The sequence below is a fragment of the Erythrolamprus reginae genome, chromosome 1 (genome assembly GCF_031021105.1).
Source record: "Erythrolamprus reginae isolate rEryReg1 chromosome 1, rEryReg1.hap1, whole genome shotgun sequence".
Lineage (NCBI taxonomy): Eukaryota > Metazoa > Chordata > Lepidosauria > Squamata > Dipsadidae > Erythrolamprus > Erythrolamprus reginae.
The window spans coordinates 279478530-279496361 of record NC_091950.1 but is presented as its reverse complement, the minus strand read 5'-3'; the positions used below and the strand labels follow the sequence as shown (position 1 = coordinate 279496361).

The 17832-nt window shown below is 42.7% G+C and overlaps 1 protein-coding gene across 3 annotated transcripts in view; it reads left to right on the top strand.

Moving 5' to 3' along the window:
- The window catches only part of SLC17A5 (solute carrier family 17 member 5), a 34395-nt gene extending 24070 nt beyond the window's left edge, over positions 1 to 10325 (top strand). For all 3 annotated transcript variants that reach the window (XM_070733065.1, XM_070733066.1, XM_070733067.1), the window contains exons 9-11: positions 430 to 577; positions 1238 to 1328; positions 9765 to 10325. In XM_070733065.1, the coding sequence (XP_070589166.1) occupies positions 430 to 577; positions 1238 to 1328; positions 9765 to 9902 (377 nt within the window). In that variant the 3' untranslated portion in view covers positions 9903 to 10325. The remainder of the gene's footprint in view (positions 1 to 429; positions 578 to 1237; positions 1329 to 9764) is intronic.
- Positions 10326 to 17832: the final 7507 nt, after the last annotated feature.

Sequence of the window (17832 nt, the reverse complement as noted above, 5' to 3'; positions counted from 1 at the left end):
TGTGCCCACTGTTCTACCTGCTTTCTTTTAAAATCCTGCTGTTTTTATTTCCAAATGTCTACATAATACTAATCCCCTGTGTCTCCAATATATTGACTTTCTTGCGCTGATGATAGCGTAGTGGGTTCCTTGAGCTTGGATGGATCAGAGAACAATACACCTGTTTCCATTTATGAATTCCAAGGAATGTGTATGGCCGTTGTTGTTCCTTGACAATATACTATGGTACTGCTGAGTTATTGTCTATTTTAGACAATGTTATCTCTTTATTTAGGGATAAAGGGTGAAATTATGCTTCAGCAATCCTGTTACAGGTCAAGAGCTGAAAGCTATAGTTACTTATAAAAAATAAACAAAAATCAAAACTACATTACATTAAAACTAATAGTAAGTAGGCGTATAAAGTTTCTATTTTTTGTTTTAATTAAGGAATGGTTGGGCCTGCAGTATTCCTCATGGCGGCTGGATTTATAGGTTGCAATTATGAAGTGGCAGTTGTATTTTTAACCATATCAACAACACTTGGAGGATTTTCCACGTCAGGTTACAGTATCAACCACTTGGATATTGCACCATCGTAAGTTTTTTTAACAGTTTTTACTAGTTAAGATTTTTACTAGCTGTTAATTAAGCTTTCCTGAAACAGATAATCTCATTGTAATATGTATAAGCCACAGAAATCAATGAAGAGTGATTTTAGAAATTGTAGATTTCCATATCATTCCTAAAGAGGTTCACAGAAGTTGAATTTTTAACGTCATCAATATCAGGCATGTTCTCCAAAACTGATACAAATACCAGAGGACCACCATAGATTCTTTGCTGGTAGAGATTTCTTAGTAATGAAAGAAAAATATTTTCATCCAGCAATACCATTGGAAAGTATAGTTTTGTCTTAGCTGTCAAGTCTGAACTGAAATGCAGTTGGAGGGAGATCATTTAATTTGCAGTGGGAATCCCCATGCTTGTAATATCCTAAGAAGCTTGGACACATGAGAAGTGTTTCTAATCCTTTGCAGACAAGTGGATGAATCATGTGTGAAATTCTTTCTCTTCTGTTTCAGCCGGTCAGGGGAGGCTTTGGATGCCAAAATGCTTGGACTGCTGTTGAGAAAATTCCTCTGTTGTGGAAGTGCACATATAATTTAATCTGGTTCTGAAAGGGCAGGAAAAGAATTGCAAAATTGAGAACTAGAAAGTTCCAAAGACTAATCCTTGTTTTCTCCTATTAATTTAGCTATGCTGGCATCCTCCTTGGAATCACAAATGCATTTGGTACTATTCCAGGAATGGTAGGACCACTTGTTGCTAAGGTTCTGACTCACGGTGTAAGTCACACTTATTTTATTTTTAGAAATGTAAAAAAAAAGTATCATGTACCATTCTTCGTTGAATAACAATTGTATTCCCCTGCTGATATCAAGAAGCTGAGCATTGGGGATCTGATTTATTCTTGTTAAGAAATTATCACAAAATCCTAAAATTGTAAGCCAGCTGAGAAGTTGGAAATATATCCCAGAAATGGCCACTGTTAAACCCCCCCCCCCCAAAAAAGACTTTGTTACTTTAAAAAAATCACATAAATCTGTCTAGATACTTTTAAGAAAATATTGACTTCAGTGTGTCTTAAATCACATTATTAATTAATTAAATACAACCAATTATTTTCCCTTAGTATTATATTTTGATAGAACTCTGTAAAAATACAGTATATCTTTTAGCAAAGAAATTTTGTTCTGAGATTTCCCAATACAAATCTCTTATTCTAAAATAATTCTTCTCCTAAAGCAGTGCAAAGTAACTCCCAAAGTCACCAACCAAGTTAAGTAAATGTAAAATAAAATCAGGAGATAACACAGCACAAATATAGACCAGACTTCTGAAGAATGTTTCTATATATTCACAATAATGTTTGTTTCATCATTTTTTTAAAAAAGGCCATAAAGCTAGTAGCTTGTAACTGAATAAGCAGCTTTTTAAAAATTCTTCATTTATTTCTCAATATAATACTGGAGGAATGTCAGTTAAGCATTTTTAGAAATGGGTTAAAATTTTAACTTTAACTAGCTTATGTGTGCAATAAAAACCACATAACATAAATTATAATTATGGCTCCTTTGTCCTTTTGTTTAATTGGAAACAAACAAAAACAATTATTTGTTTTGCACAAAAAAAATCTAACTTTCAAGTATCACTTTTCTAGTTCTCTAAAATATTGCTTTAAATTAAAAATAAATGGAACTTTCCAATTTGAGCTCATTTAAATCTTAACTGAATTCTTATTTTCCATTTCCACACATTGTACTTGTATCTAAGTCAGTAAAGGACCGTTGAAACTTACCTGAACGGTCTTCTCGATGCACTGCAAGGAGAGTCCAAGATGGGTAATTCTACAGTCTGATTGGTCGGGACTGAGTTCAATTTAAATATTAGGCAGGCACCGCCCCCTTAGCCCTCCAGTCTAAAAGAAACGAAGGAGCAGTAAAACTAACAAACATTTATTAATACCTTCAAGGTAACTAGAAATATAATAAAAACACACACAACCTTCCAATAGTAACCCCGGTCCCGAATTCGGGCGGGTTTGGACTCTCCTTGCAGTGCATCGAGAAGACCGTTCAGGTAAGTTTCAACGGTCCTTCTCCAATGCACTTGCAAGGAGAGTCCAAGATGGGATATACCCAAGATATTAACCAAGGGAGGGAGAAGGTCGGACCGGGGGCTCTGAAAAGGAACACACCCGCTGTAATACCCTCCTCCCAAAGGCTGCTTCCGCGGAAGCAAAGGAGTCAATTCGATAATGTCTGACAAACGTGGATGGAGCCGCCCAAGTGGCCGCCCTACAAATGTCTTCTAGAGAAGCCTGAGTCCTCCAGGCCGCTGTAGTGGCCGTACTGCGTGTAGAATGTCCAGTAAGTCCCTGTGGTACAGGTGATCCCTTAGTCTGGTAAGCCTCCTTGATGCATTCACACAACCAGCGGCTTATTGTCCTAGAGGAGACTTTGGTGCCCAAAGTCCTAGTTGCAAAGGACACGAATAAAGCCTCCGATATCCTGAATTCCTGAGTCCTGCGGATATAAATTTTCAAAGCTCGTCTGACATCGAGCTTATGCCACCGCAGCTCCGAAGGGTGAGTCCCATGGGCACAGAAGTCCGGTAGCACTATCTCCTGTGCCCTGTGAAAGGTAGAGTTGATTTTTGGAAGAAAGGCTGGGTCCAGTCTCAAGACCACTCTATCTGGGTGGAACCTGCAGAGGTCCTCCCTGGTGGAGAAAGCTGCAATCTCAGAGACCTGCCTGGCAGATGTGATCGCCACCAAGAATGCAGTCTTGAGAGTCAATAATCTGAGTGGTACATGGCGAAACGGCTCGAATGGAGGACCAGTTAAAGCGTGTAACACCAAAGACAAATCCCAGGAAGGGAACCGATGTACTGGTGGAGGCCTGATGTTGGCTGCCCCTTTCAGGAAGTCCCTGATCCAAGGATGTCTGGTGAGGGGGCGGTAACTGTCTCCTCCTATTATCGTGGCTAAAGCAGCCACATGACGGCGCAACGTGTTTGGTGCGAGTCCTTTTTCTAAGCCTGCCTGAAGAAAGCTTAAGACCATGAGAAGGGGAGGCCTTTTGTGGATCCACCTCCTGTTCCTCACAGAACTTACAAAAGGAAGCCCAGGTCGCTTGCTAAATTCTTCTTGTCGAAGGTCTGCGAGCAGCCTGAATTGTGTCGATGACTGTATCCAGCAAATTGTGGCGTTTTAGATGTTGCCGCTCAATCGCCACACGGTCAGCTGCCACCACTGAGGCTCTGGATGTGATATCGAGCCCTGGGAGAGGGAGATCCGGCGATCCGGGATCCTCCAGTGGGGCGACACTGACAGTTGCATCAAATCCGCAAACCAAATGCGGCGAGGCTAGTAAGGGGCCAGCAACAGTACCTCTGCTCGTTGCTCCAGAATCTTCCGCATTACCCTGGGAATGATGGAGATCGGTGGAAACGCGTACAGAAGTCCTGGTGGCCATTGTAGTCGAAAAGCGTCTACCCCTTCCGCACCCGGGGTCGGGAAGCGGGAGAAGAAACGCGGGAGTTGAGAGTTGCTTCGAGTAGCAAACAGGTCCAAGACTAGCCTCCCAAATCTCTGAACAATGTCCAGAAAAATTGCGGGATCCAGCTGCCACTCCCCTGGGTCCAAGGTCTCTCGGCTCAGCCAGTCCGCGCACACATTCTCCACCCCAGAGATGTGCTCCGCCGACAGGGAAGCCAGATTGGTCTCCGCCCACCTGAGCAAGGACTCCGACTCCCTCATCAGTCGTCGAGACCGTGTCCCCCCTTGTCTGTTGATGTGAGACCGGGTGGAAACGTCGGTCCGAACTAGGACATGCTGACCCCTTACCAGGTCTGCGAAACTGAGGAGAGCCAAGGAAACCGCCTTCAACTCCAGAAAATTGATGTTGACATCCCTCAGGTCCGATGGTTCTCAAAGGCCCTGGGCCAAGTTTGAGGAAAGATGAGCTCCCCACCCTGTCAAGCTGGCATCTGTTGTCAGCGTAAGGAGGTTTCGGTCCAGAAATAGGGAACCCCTTGTTAGAGCTGGGGACACCCACCACTGTAAGGACCTTCGAACCCTCGAGTCGAGGTGCACCTGTAGGTGAGAGTGGCTGGTCTTCTTCCTCTGGAATGGCAAGAGGAACCACTGGAGAGGACGTAGGTGATACCTGGCCCATGGAATGATATCGATACATGAAACCAGCGTACCGAGTAGCTTGGACAGGAAGGAGAGCCTGGGGTATCGTTGCAATGCCAAGACACGAACGAGCTCCCTGATGGTGGACTGCCTCTCCTGGGACAGGAAGACAAGACCCCTCCTGGAATCTATGATGGTTCCCAGGTGAGCAAGCCGAGTCATGGGAGTCAAGTGGCTCTTCTCGAAGTTTACCAAAAAGCCATGATCCTGAAGCGTCTGGATCGTTAGATGTAAGTCCTGATACGCAAGGTCCCTTGTCCTGGACAGAATCACGACGTCGTCCAGGTAGGCCATCAGGCGCACTGATTGATGCCTGAGACCAGCCGTGAGGACATCCAGCAGCTTCGTGAATGATCTTGGGGCCGATGAAAGCCCGAAGGGCATGGCCCTGTATTGAAAATGAGCTCCATCCAGGCTGAAGTGTAGATATTGTCGGTGAGGTGGAAAAATGGGGACATGGAGGTAGGCCTCCTTTAGGTCTATGGATGTCATGTAGTCCCCCTGCCTGATGGCTGCCAGAATGGACCTTAGAGAATGCATTTTGAACCTTCTGTACTTTACATAAAGGTTCAATCTCCGAAGGTTCAGTATGAGACGTACCCCTCCTGATGACTTCGGGACCAGGAAGATTGCTGAGTAGAACCCCATACCCTGTTGAGGTAGAGGGACCTCCTCGATGGCTCCTATTTCCAACAGGTGAGACACCTCTTGGTACAGAAGCCTCCTCCTGGGAATGTGCAAGGGAGCACGACATGGCAGATAGCGGCAAGGTGGAGGGCGAAGAAGCTCGATCCTCAGACCTTCTGAGACCGTGGCAGCCGCCCATGGGTCCGAAGAGGTGTTTTTCCAGACGTCTGAGAAATGTAGTAGCTTGCCGCCCAAGGGGGTATCCACAGGAAAGTCACTTGGTCTTTCTGAACCCCCTGCTGGAACCTCTAAAGGGACGGCGGCCCTGGAAGGACCTGTTGCGATCAAATTGCGGGGTCCTGTCCGAACGAAAGGAACCTTGTCCGAAGGATCCTTGAAAGTAGGACCTCGACCCCTGGTTGTTGGTCGAGGCGGAGTCATTCCGAAAGGGCTGCCTCCGTTGGTAGGGGGTAAAGCGCCTTCCCTGCTTCTTGCTGGAGCTGGGCATAACTTTTTTCTTGTCCCTGTCCTCCACTAATACATCGTCCAAGACTTCTCCGAACAGTTTCTTGCCCTTGAACGGTGAAGAAGCAAGGGCCCATTTGGATTTTACATCGGCCTGCCAATTCCGCAACCAAATGAGCCTGCGGGAGGCGACCGACGACGCCATTGCTCTAGATGTGAACTTAGCCGCATTAACTGTGGCATCCGCGGAAAATTCCGTGGCCGCCAACAGTTTGTTCAGGTCCTGGCGAAGTCTCGCATCTTGTGGATCCACTCTGGACTGGATCTCTTGTATCCAGAGGATCGTAGCCCGATTAAAGAAAGAGGCTGCTGAAGCAGCCCTTACGGCCCAAGCCGCCATTTGATGGGCCCTGCGAACGACATTGTCCGCCCTTTTGTCCTCAGCCCTTAATCCCTCCTGAGACACCAAAGGAACAAGGGCATTTGAGACCAGGCTGGTCACCGGCTTGTCCACCGTAGGCATCTCTAAGAGATCCTCCATGGCCTGGTCAAAGGTGTAAAAGCGTCTTTCCAAGTTAGGCGGGCCTTAGCCTGTCGCAGGGCTCTCCCATGGGCGTTGTACAGTCTCCAGGAACAAATGGGATGATGGTACATTAACGGTCTCCTGCTTTGGGAACACAAAGAGACCCCCTGTAGGCTGACCTAGTGCCGAAGGAACCCCCTGACCTCCTTCTCCAGCCTGGTCAATGGTCATCTTGGCCTTGTTCAGCAGGACCCTGAAGAGGGAGGACTTGAACAGACCGGGCAACGCAGGTTGTTCTGGTGGCTGGTCATCGCCAGATAACTCATCCTCCGCCTCGCTGAAGTCATCTCTGGAAAAGTCATCCTCATCCTTGGACTCCAGCATGGATTGAGTGGCTGGAGCAATCCAGGGGTCCCTGAATCTCGATGGAGCCGGGCCCGCAGGTAACTGCTGCTGCTGAGCCACACTAGCCTGTCCCTGCGTGTAGGCGCTGACAATTAGGTCCTGCAGGGCCTGGGGCATACTCTGCCAGGCATCCTGCGCCGTGCGCAATCCAGCAGCCGTAGGGGTGAATGTGGCTGCTTGTGCCTGACCACATTGAGGAAGGATTGGCTGTGGAGCAGTGAAGGTGTTAGGCCACGCTGCTTGCCTTCCAAATGCGAGGGCCTCAGGTCTAGAAGAAGCTGAGGATTGAAAGGGCCTCTCCGGTGACCAATCCCTCTCTGAGGCCGAGCCTACAACCCCTGGTGTGAATAAGGGGGAGACCGGCGGAGGGATGGCAATGAGGGGTTGAGCAGGCAAAGGCAGTGGTCCCCCAGACCTCTGAGAGGATTCTAGCTGCTTCTCTAGAGCTTTAATGCGCTTCTCAGCCTCCCTGAGCGCTGCCCCCTGAGATGGCTTAGATTTTTGAGGCCTTTCCTTGGGAGTAGTGGGCCTAGTGGCAGAGGCCTCCTCCCCAGCCTGAACCGATTGGTCTGCCATGACAGCTGAAATAACTCACGAAGAGATGAATCAGTACAGAGAAATTCCGGCCTGTCACGAACGCTCTTGTTGCTGACAGATAAGAACAGCAACTGCCCTGCTCTGAAGTGCGCCTGCGTGTCTCCAGGCAGAGGAGACACTTGGCGCCAAAGGGCAACGTTCCAGGAGGGCAGCGTCAGAAAGAAAAAAATGGCTACTGGGCCGTTGCCCTGGTAACCAATGACGCCTTCGAAGCGAATCGGCTCCTCAGCCGAAATCGGCCCCCAAAATGGCCGCCGAGTCGTCTCCATGGAAACGGGTGGGAAGCCGAGCTCTCCCGCCCGCCACTTCTGACAGCCAACGCCGAGTTTAAGCTTCGGCCAACGATTCCCTGCGCCTCCAGCCTGAGACCCGGTACGGCGCTCTCCTCTCCCAGCGCCTCTCCAGGTGATCGGAGGCGCGAGGGTGACATGGGGGGGTGGGGGGTTGGCGTCCGCTGCGCCCCCCCCGAGGGCAAATCGATCAGCTCGCTCCCTGGCCCTCAGGTATATTCGCCACGGGAGGGGCGGACCCCCCCGAGACGGCAACCCCTTCCTCTCCTCCGGGGTCTACCTCGGAGGTAGTTTCCCCGGGCGCTCTCTCCCTGATAGCAAACAACCCTTGATAGGGTTGGAAAGGGAGTAGCTGCAGTCTCCTGGATCCAACCCACTGGAGGTTTAGATCCAGAGCTGCCTGAGGAAAAAAAAGGCATCCCCCAGCTGCACCTGCAGAGTGAAAGAGAAAAGAAAGGGTGATTAATACATTAATACATAATTAATACATGAAAAATTCAACAATAAACACAATTTTATTGAAGAGAAACAAACTCAAAGTCCCTTTACTGCGACTGAGTTTTTTAGACTGGAGGGCTAAGGGGGCGGTGCCTGCCTAATATTTAAATTAAACTCAGTCCCGACCAATCAGACTGTAGAATTACCCATCTTGGACTCTTCTTGCAAGTGCATTGGAGAACTGAATTTGGTGCTTGTTCCTGAACAAGAGTTGGGAGTATAACATCTAAACATTTTCTTTAAGAGAGATGGTTGAATCTTCACATCCTTTTTTCTGACTTTTTGCTATTTAATTATGCCTGAGGTTGCAGTTCAGTTAGGTAGAATAGAATCTGCCTAAGTCAAACAGTAGCCATACCCTAACATGGAATTAAAATAATTGTTAATTAATCCTAGCTCCCTTTGTCTAGGTGCTTAGAAAGTTCTAATTTATATAGTAGTGCAACTGCTGAAGTTAATTTGTTAACAAAGATCTTGCAGTAGGTGGAAACAAATTTCCTGGCTAAAACATCTGCTGTATAGTAATGAAATAGCATTGCATTTTTATTTAACAATGAGAATTAAAATGCCTTAACTATCAACATTCACATGATTCTTTATGCATTTTATTATTCCAGTTATGAATTACTGTACTGGAAATTTACAAGCAACGTACTGAAGGGTTAGCCCAAAGTATTCAATTGTGTAGTTTTTCCCCGATCTAACTTTTACCTTTCTTTCTTTCTTTAATCACCATCTGTAAGCTTTGCTTGGTTCTTCTCGGCTGTATTCACTAGTAATTCATATTTAAGTTCACAATTTTTCTGCTTGCTCAAACTCATTTCTAGAATTCCTTTTCAAGCTACACAGTTTTAATCTTGGCCAAACTGACTAGTCTACTTTTCTCATGGAAAGTGGGCAGCCTTTCTTTAAAAAAAGATAGGAGTTTTTAAAATCCTTTCACAGTAGAAATAATGGCACCAAAAGAAGGCCCCCGCTTCATTGATTATCTACAGTAGAGGCAGAATGGAGGAATATCACAGAAATTATAGTAAGAAACCTGTCCGTTTATTTAACAACAAGAAAGTGCAGGCCTCAGATATGCAAGAGTGGAGTTTGTGTCATCATATCAGTATGAACCTGTAATCATTCTGACACAATTTCAGATTGCCTAAGATGCTTATATCGAAGCTGAATTTTCATTCAGCCATGCAATTCATTGGGTAATCTTAACCTACATACTTTATTCTTCTTTAATTCAACTCTCAAGGTTGATGAAATAAAACAATAGGGAAGAGAACAATAGAGTTATTTGGAAGGAAGTTACGAGTGTGGATAATTTTAGTTAGCTGTACTAGTCTGGCACAAATACCAAATATTAGTGAAATCAGTTGTAATAATCTTTAAAGTATAAATCCCCTTCCCTTTATTAAGAAAGTTGCAAATTGCTGAGCTGTTAACTTGATTAATATTGAATCTAACATCTAATATTGAAAAAGAGTTTTTCTAATGAGGTTAAGAATAAAAATAAAAGACTTGCAAGAGGATACTGAATAAACATCTTAATGGAAAACATTTTTATCCCTTTTAAGCATCAGCGTGCTGTACTGATTCATCCTTTGTATTCCTCTTTTACCAGAACACTATAGAAGAATGGCGGAACGTATTTTATATTGCTTCTGCCATTAACTTATTTGGAGCTATTTTCTTTGCATTGTTCAGCAGTGGAGAAGTGCAAAACTGGGCACTCAATGGTTACCATATACATAGGAACTAAAGGAATTCTGGAGAGAATGCCAAAGCATTACAATTACATCACTCGGAATGCCTTTATAGGGATCTCTGTTAAACTAACAGAGTTCCTTTCCTGGAATCGTGAAGACATTTTTAATGTGCTGATTTTTGTATTAAACTGGGATTTAATCCAACAGACTTATACATTCATTTGGTAAATATATGAAGATGTGCCATATTTTAATCTATATTATCTACTTTAAAATATTTATTTATAAAATCAATGGAAAATGAGTGATTATTAAAATGCCAGTAAGTTGTAACGAAGGGATGATGTATAAAAAGAAATGTAGAATGTTTGTGTTGCCTCAAGAGTGAAGTTTGTTAGAATTGTTACTATTTTACTTGTATTTTTCATGTTGTTTTAATTTAAACAAATGGAAATTAAATGTTCTTTTAAAATCTACATGTTTCCCCAAAAATCTGTTATGAAGTTTCCATAAATCAAGGAAGCCACACCCTTATGATTCAGAATATAAGGCCAAATCCTCAGCTGCCTTGTGTTAGAAAAAGGTTTGAAAGCATGGCATTTCACTTCTCATTTCTTTACTTTAGTTCCAGTATTAGAATTGAATGGTAACAACCTTTATCCAAATAAAGATCACAGAAGCAGACTAATATCTGTGGATTGCAACTGGCATGGAGATGCTTAATTGTAATTGAGGATGAATGACTAATCAATCACTCAGGCTCTCTTCAGGGATTTGATGTGCCCATGTACCATTAAAAAAAATTTAGTCTGTTAATACCTCACTTGCACCAGTCTACATTGCAATAAGCCCTATGTTAATTTGTATTACTTATCATGCAGATCATCTATACAATAAGTGTTGTATCACAACTTTTTCATAGAATCAATTTTCTTAAACTGTTTTTGAGATTAGTGCACTAGGAGAAGTCTTTTCTGCACCTATCTCTAAAAGATCTAGAAATATTAGGAACTCCTACCTAGAGAGAAAAAAATTAGGAATGGTAGATAACTTAGACTATATATTGAACATTGTGGGATTAACTAATCAAATTTAGTAATGGGTAACTATGCACACATTTGTGTAATGAAAATCAAAACTGAAATAATATCCAAAACAAGGGATAGTTGTACAGGCTTCCTTTGTGCAACATTGTGAGTTTAAATGATGTAGTAGACTATAAATTGAGATTGAGATTGAAACCATGTACACCCGGTTCTTCTTAGGAACCTCTACCTAAGACCACCTCTACTTAAGAAAGTTTCTAGATAAGAACCAGGTGTTCAAGATTTTTTTGCCTCTTCTTGAGAACCCAAGCCCAGAAAAATTTCTCAGGAAATTTGAGAGCGGGATACTGGCCCGGCCATTCCCCCTTTAATCCCAGACATCTCAGGTTTTTCTGGGCTGCCAGATGAGTCATTGGGTGATGGTTAAGGAGACTTTGGCAGTCCAGAGCGAACAAAGCATTTTCCTTCTTTGGGTGCTTGGAGAGGGAATAAATCACTTTGCTGTGGTGACTCCCTTGCACTGCCTCCCATACACCCGGTGCGAGGTTGCCTCCTGGAGCATATGGGCGCGGAAAGGCAAAAGGGGGCGCTTTGCCCTGGCCAGATCAACTTGTCCTCAGCCAAACCGAGGAGTCACCACAGTAAAGGACAGGTGCAGGCTACAAAGCGAGCGAGCAAGAGAAGAGGGGAGTCCTTCAGCAGGAAGAGGAAGCAGGCAGCAGTAGTAGCCACCTTTCGATCAAAGGAGCGGGAGGTTCCCCCCTCTCGCCCGTTAGGGTTTCTCTGACACAGTCTACGGGAGACAGCCTCGTGCCGGGTGTATGGGAAGCGCATGCTCCTCCTTGCCGCCTCAGAGTCCCTCTTTTTTTTAAGCCTTAAAGGTTTTTTTATTTTTTTTATTTTATTTTCTATTTTGATTCCCTTCACCTCACCTTCTTCTCCTCTTCTTCCTCCTCCTCCTCCCACCCAAATTCCGAGCTTTTATTTCTTTCCTAATGGGTTTGCATGCATTATTTTCTTTTACATTGATTCCTATGGGAAAAATTGCTTCCACTTACAATCTTTTCTACTTAAGAACCTGGTCACGTAACGAATTAAGTTCTTAAGTAGAGGTACCACTGTACTTTAATTGTCAAGATTCAAGTATTATAAAAAGTAAAATATTTTAAAAGGTGAATAGAGATCTCATGAAGCTTTCCAAATCTAACATAAACCTATGGCAAAACACACATTGCTCGGTTCTGGCCTTTACACAGCAAAATATCACAGATGGTTTTGTTGTAAATAATTACAGAAAACCCAGTTGATTCATTTCTACAGTTACTGTTTTACTATCTTTGATTTGAAAAGCCACTGAAATATTTTAGTAATATCTTTTTATTCTTATCGTTTTAGAATAATTAACTATATTGGCAGTGAGGTTGATACTTTTTGCAGAGTTAGTAATATGAATACTACGACCATTAGTAATGTGGGAATTTTCTCACTTTTAAGGAATCCAGCTTTTGAAATCTTTATAGTAGAGAATATTTACAAACTTTTATCTCATTCAGCCTTCCTCATCTCATGTCCCCTGATAACTTGGACTTTAGTTGTTCTAACTCTTTGTAGCATAGCCTTGGGAGATGATATAGAGGATGGCTATCTCCTGGAAGGCACCATTAGGAAAGGCTAATCTTGCTTCTACAAGTCAATGGATGGAGCGGCCAGCAAATTTCCCACAATCCTCAACGGGAATCTGATTACCTTGATAATCCTGAAGGCATATGTTGGGAGAAGACAATCACCATTTGAACATGGAGGAAACCAATCTCTTCAGGGTGCTCCAAGAAATCTATTTCCATCACAGGGTTTTCTCTCCAATTCTAGCATGAGGTAAAAAAAAATTGGTGACTTCTGTGCCGGCATGGCCAACCACAGTTTCTTTATGGCTGGAATCCCTGTAAATGATAAAGCAGTCTTTGTTCCTCCACAACTCTCACAGCTCCCTGGGGCCACTTGACATCTCATCATCGGCTCATTGCTGAAGTAGTTTGTAGTCAACTCACTTCGTCTTCCGCCTCAGTCAGAGGGTCCCATTTGACCACCTCCTGGAGCCCCACAGACATTTACAAATCTACTGCCAACTGAATGGACATTTCAGAAGCTGCACTCTCCTCTAATGCTGTTTGGAGTGGGACATCCTTTTTTGCCAACAGTCTCGAATGGAGCCTTAGATCCCTAACCCCACATACTAACTGGTCCAAGAGGAGATCCTCTAAATCCCTAAATTCACAATATTGGGCAGACACCCTCAAAGCTGCCATATATTAATAGTTTCTCCTTCTGCCTGATATCTGTGATGAAAGGCATGGTGCCTTCCAATTCTGGAAGGCAAAGAAGCATAATGCCTTTATAATTTATCGATGAGGACTACCCACAATATGTCTTGGACTTCCTGGGGTGCCATGAAGGCTCTGGCAGTTTCGAACATGTCGTGTTCACATATGCTCAAGAATACACCCAATTTACAATCCCCAGGTACCCCCTTGAAATCATTGGCGGCCAAGAAACAGATACATCTATCTAGAAATGAATCCCAGGAAACAGTATTTTAGTTAAATGGATCAAACTTTAAGAGTGTGGCCCTTCTGGTAACAGAGACTTGGATAGGTTGTGACGTCTCCGTCACCTTAGGGGGGGAAAATGTTTTTTATTTTTCCTCAGTGCTTCAGCAATGACTTTTTATTCCCGACCAGCCTGTATCCCATCCTTGTTGCCAGTGATACGTTTGCTAACGAGGTGCTAATGAGTGAGGTTATGCTCTGGAATAGTTCACCTGTTTATTTGGGGCTTCAGCCCAGCTAACCAGTGACTTGCTCCTTGCTAACATCCGAAAGAGTGAGCAGCAACCTTCTGTGTGACAGCTCTTTTATAGTCCTGGCTGTCAATGTCTTAACCAATTCCCACCCAGCAATCTTTGAATGAGCCGGCGTAAACCGATCAGCAGGCGCCTCCTTGGTCATATGGTCATGCTAGATGTGACTTTTTGTTATCTTTTTGTAAATAACCATTTTTTTTAAAAAAAAATAAACCATGTAAAATAAGCTCAACGGTGCCAATTTGTGCCTGCTCAAATAAGTCTGGGAGGAATTTTCAACTTGCATGGAGTACAACTACCAGTACATCATTCAAATGCATTGCCTGTCAGCTACAACTGATCATCTGCAGTTCATGTGATGCTATTCATATGATTGGTTGCATTGATTCCCCCCAACCTCCTGCAAATTGGCTGTAAGTATACTGTGTTCTTTGATTACATATTCCCCCATTGGTCTGAGAATGTTACTTGGTCCAACAGTATAGAATCTTTTTCTCATGGTAATTTGTTTATTCATTTGTTTTATTCTGAAAATGAGCTGTTTCAGCATGTTTATAATATTTAGTTGCTTCATAATAAAATGAGCGACATATACATTTAATAAATATAGAAGCTTGCATTCAGCATTCCAAAGCTAATTACAATAACAAACACAACAATACTATTAAAAAAGTGAAGCCAGCGCCACAGAAGTTTGGGCAATTCCTCAAATCTTGGCAGTTAAAACAGCCAGGGAGCATTAAAATAAAGAACAGTCTGGTTTATTTTATATATACCAGGCCAGTGGGCTTCAAAACCCCAGAGAGCCAACACAACAAAACAAGCCCCAAGGCCAGTGATGTTCAACCTTCTTTGAGCCGCGGCACATTTTTTACATTTACAAAATCCTGGGGCACACCACCAACCAAAATGACACAAAATTACACTCTAACACAGTACATATTATACATATAGTTAATAATATAGTTTCTAAATGTATTTATACTCACTTAGTGTGAAACCTGGGCCTGTTTCGATGAACACAGAAGGGATATCCTGGCAGGAATGGTAGTTTGGGAACCCATGTTTAATTTCCCCACGGCACACCTGACCATGTCTCACGGCACATACCATGGCACACTGGTTGAAAATACTGCCCTAGGCAACATACACAAGCACTCAGAGGCTACTATTATTTCCCACTTTTCTGAAGACATTTCATTTGTATTAAATCAAGATGGTTAGAATAATCTGAGACTCCTTCCCTTCCTGCTTCTGCTCCATTCTCATCTTTGCCTTAGTGGGAGTAACTACCAGGGTCCCGTCTATCTTAGCCTCTTTCTCGAATCCTCTTTTTTTTTTTTTTATCTCAGAGTCTTACCTTCAGTAAGTGGAAACTCTGTTCCAATTAGTAGGTTAGGGACTACCATCATTACCTGGTTCCATTCCCTCTTGCACGTACAGTACTTGGACTTTAACCAATGGGACATCTCAAACATAATTCTTGTCAAAGATGCTCTACTGCAGCCATTTTTTTTTTGCTTTTACTGTTTCTGGACAAATGGCCACTTTTCCCACAGGTGTAGCAACTATGATGTCCCAAGGCCTTCCTTTAATTTGAGAAGAAGTTGAAACGTTCTCTACTCCTTTCACCATTCTCTCTTCCAGATCCAACTTCTTAATTTATTTTTTTATCTCCTGAATCTTTTCTAATATCTTTTTTTACTGCCATGTAGTCCTTAGACAATCTAACCACATTTTGATTCAATTCTATGTCTTTGCACCCAAAACTTCAATTTGGTAAGGAGTTCATTCATTCATTCATTCATTCATTCATTCATTCATTCATTCATTCATTCATTCGATTTCTATGCCACCCACTCCCAATGGGACACAGGACGGCTTCCAAAATATGAAAAACCACATATCTGTATGTTATATATGTAAAATACAGTATACTTTAAGCTGCTTCAGGAATATTCCCATGTATCAACAACTACACACCTAGCTGTCTCTCCAATCAGCTTTTATAGCTAACAATTGCTGTACTGGCTGTGAGAGGCCAACAGCAGCACAGGTATTGGTCATTTTGTAGGCAGCCTATCCTCTGGCATACCCAATGAAATTGAAAATAAGAAATAGCCAAATGGATGAAATATGTCTTCAGATCTTCCCCTAAAGCAGTGGTTCTCAACTTTTCTAATGCCACGACCCCCTTAATACAGTTCCTAATGCTGTGGTGACTCCCAACCATAGGTCTAGCCCCAATTCTCCCAACAGTGCTTTAAGCTGATTGGCAGGAAGGTCAGAGGGACACCCCCACTGTAAATGCCTAATTCGTCGGATTGTAAAAATAAATTCCAAAGCACCAGAATAGAAGCTTTAGTTCTTAACACCAGGGGAAATTTGTCTTTTCCCGTGGTCTTAGGCAACCCCTGTGAAACGGTTGTTCGATCCCCAAAAGGGTCCCGACCCCCAGGTTGAGAACCACTGCCCTAAAGCTTGTTTGCTTTAAGCCTGATAGAGGGCCAGATATCAACAGATTCTGGAGGTATGGAGGCACTGGAGAAGTTGCCTTATATTGTCCAACAGTTCTGATGTCAAAGTGCAGGCAAGTTGCCGGCAATGAATATTAACACTTGATGTTGCTTTCTGGATATGCACATGTAGTCCTTGTTTAGTAACTGCAATTGCGACAATTGCAATCAGTAACTTAGTTGTTAAGCCAATCACTCACTCGAAAGAGTCTGTAAGTGCTTATGATCTTATTTCAGCTTTTCTTTGCAGACCTGCAATAGTCATAACTTCAAGGACTGGCTTCAACTGCAAAAGATGGCTAAAAGAAGACTAGCTGTAAGTATTCCACAGAAAGTTATATTGTTCCTAAAAAGTTTATACACCTTTTTTGTGAGACAGATTTCCCCCCCCCTTTTTTTTAAAGTTAAGGTATGCCACTTTCCCCATAGTGGATGCATAATTGTAAGTTCAGTTGCATCCAGACAAACTAACCGGTAGCCTTTGAGCTGATTCACGACTAAGCCACAGTGTTATTAAGTGCTTTGTCCCTAATGTACCATATCATACAAGCAAGTTACTTTGTTTAGCACTTCTGTTCCTGGCAGAGGAAACAAAGAGAGGGATTTAAAAGGAATCACCACACAAAGCTCAACTCGTGGGCTGCTTCTGGAACAATCCAGACAGAGCTGCATCTGGATTGCCTACAGCCTGGAGCCCTTCCCCCACTTCCTCTTCCCATCAATGAACGTTCTATCTTACAGGGAAAAGTTGTGGAATCCTAATGGTTCCAAAACATTCCATTGAGATCAAAAATGGCACCATGAAATAATTTCCCTACAAGAATCAAGGAGGAAACTACAAGGAAAACTTGAGGAAAAGGTGAGCATCAAAACAAGCATAAAATAATGGTGTCAGTTAAAATTTGAGTTTACAGCTTAGTTTCTGTCTAGTATTTATAAATCACACTTGTCCTGTTTCAGTAAAGAATTACCAAACCACTGTAAATAACAAGTGAACACTGCATTATGATAACCAAAGGAAAAATGAATAAAACTCTCTTCTGCACAAATATTACAAATATAAAAATTGCTTAGGTTTGTAATTTGTCCAGGTCTTAGCAAGAACAACCCAAAGTGTGTTCTTAGCCATATGGTGCATTTTTAACTCTGATTGTTTAATGTAATCATCCATTTTGGGATGATGGTTCAATGAATCTACTAAACGTTACATGCTGCTTTATAGGTTCAGTCTGATTTATGCTGCCCAATCTTCAGATTGTGGAGAGATATAAAAATTACAAAATCAATAAATATAAGAAATGGAAAGCATTATTTCCATCCTTCCGTCCTCGGAGAGGGGCGGCATACAAATGTAATAAATTATTAATTATTATTATTATTATTATTATTATTACTAATACATTTTCAAAATATTTTCCATCATAAATATATTTCCTTCATTTGTAAAGCATTTGATCAGGATATCTTAATATTGTACCTTTTAGCATCCTTTACTTTTCAAAAAGAATGCATCATATATCAACATTTCTTTGAAGATAGCATTTAAACTGTATATTCCTTT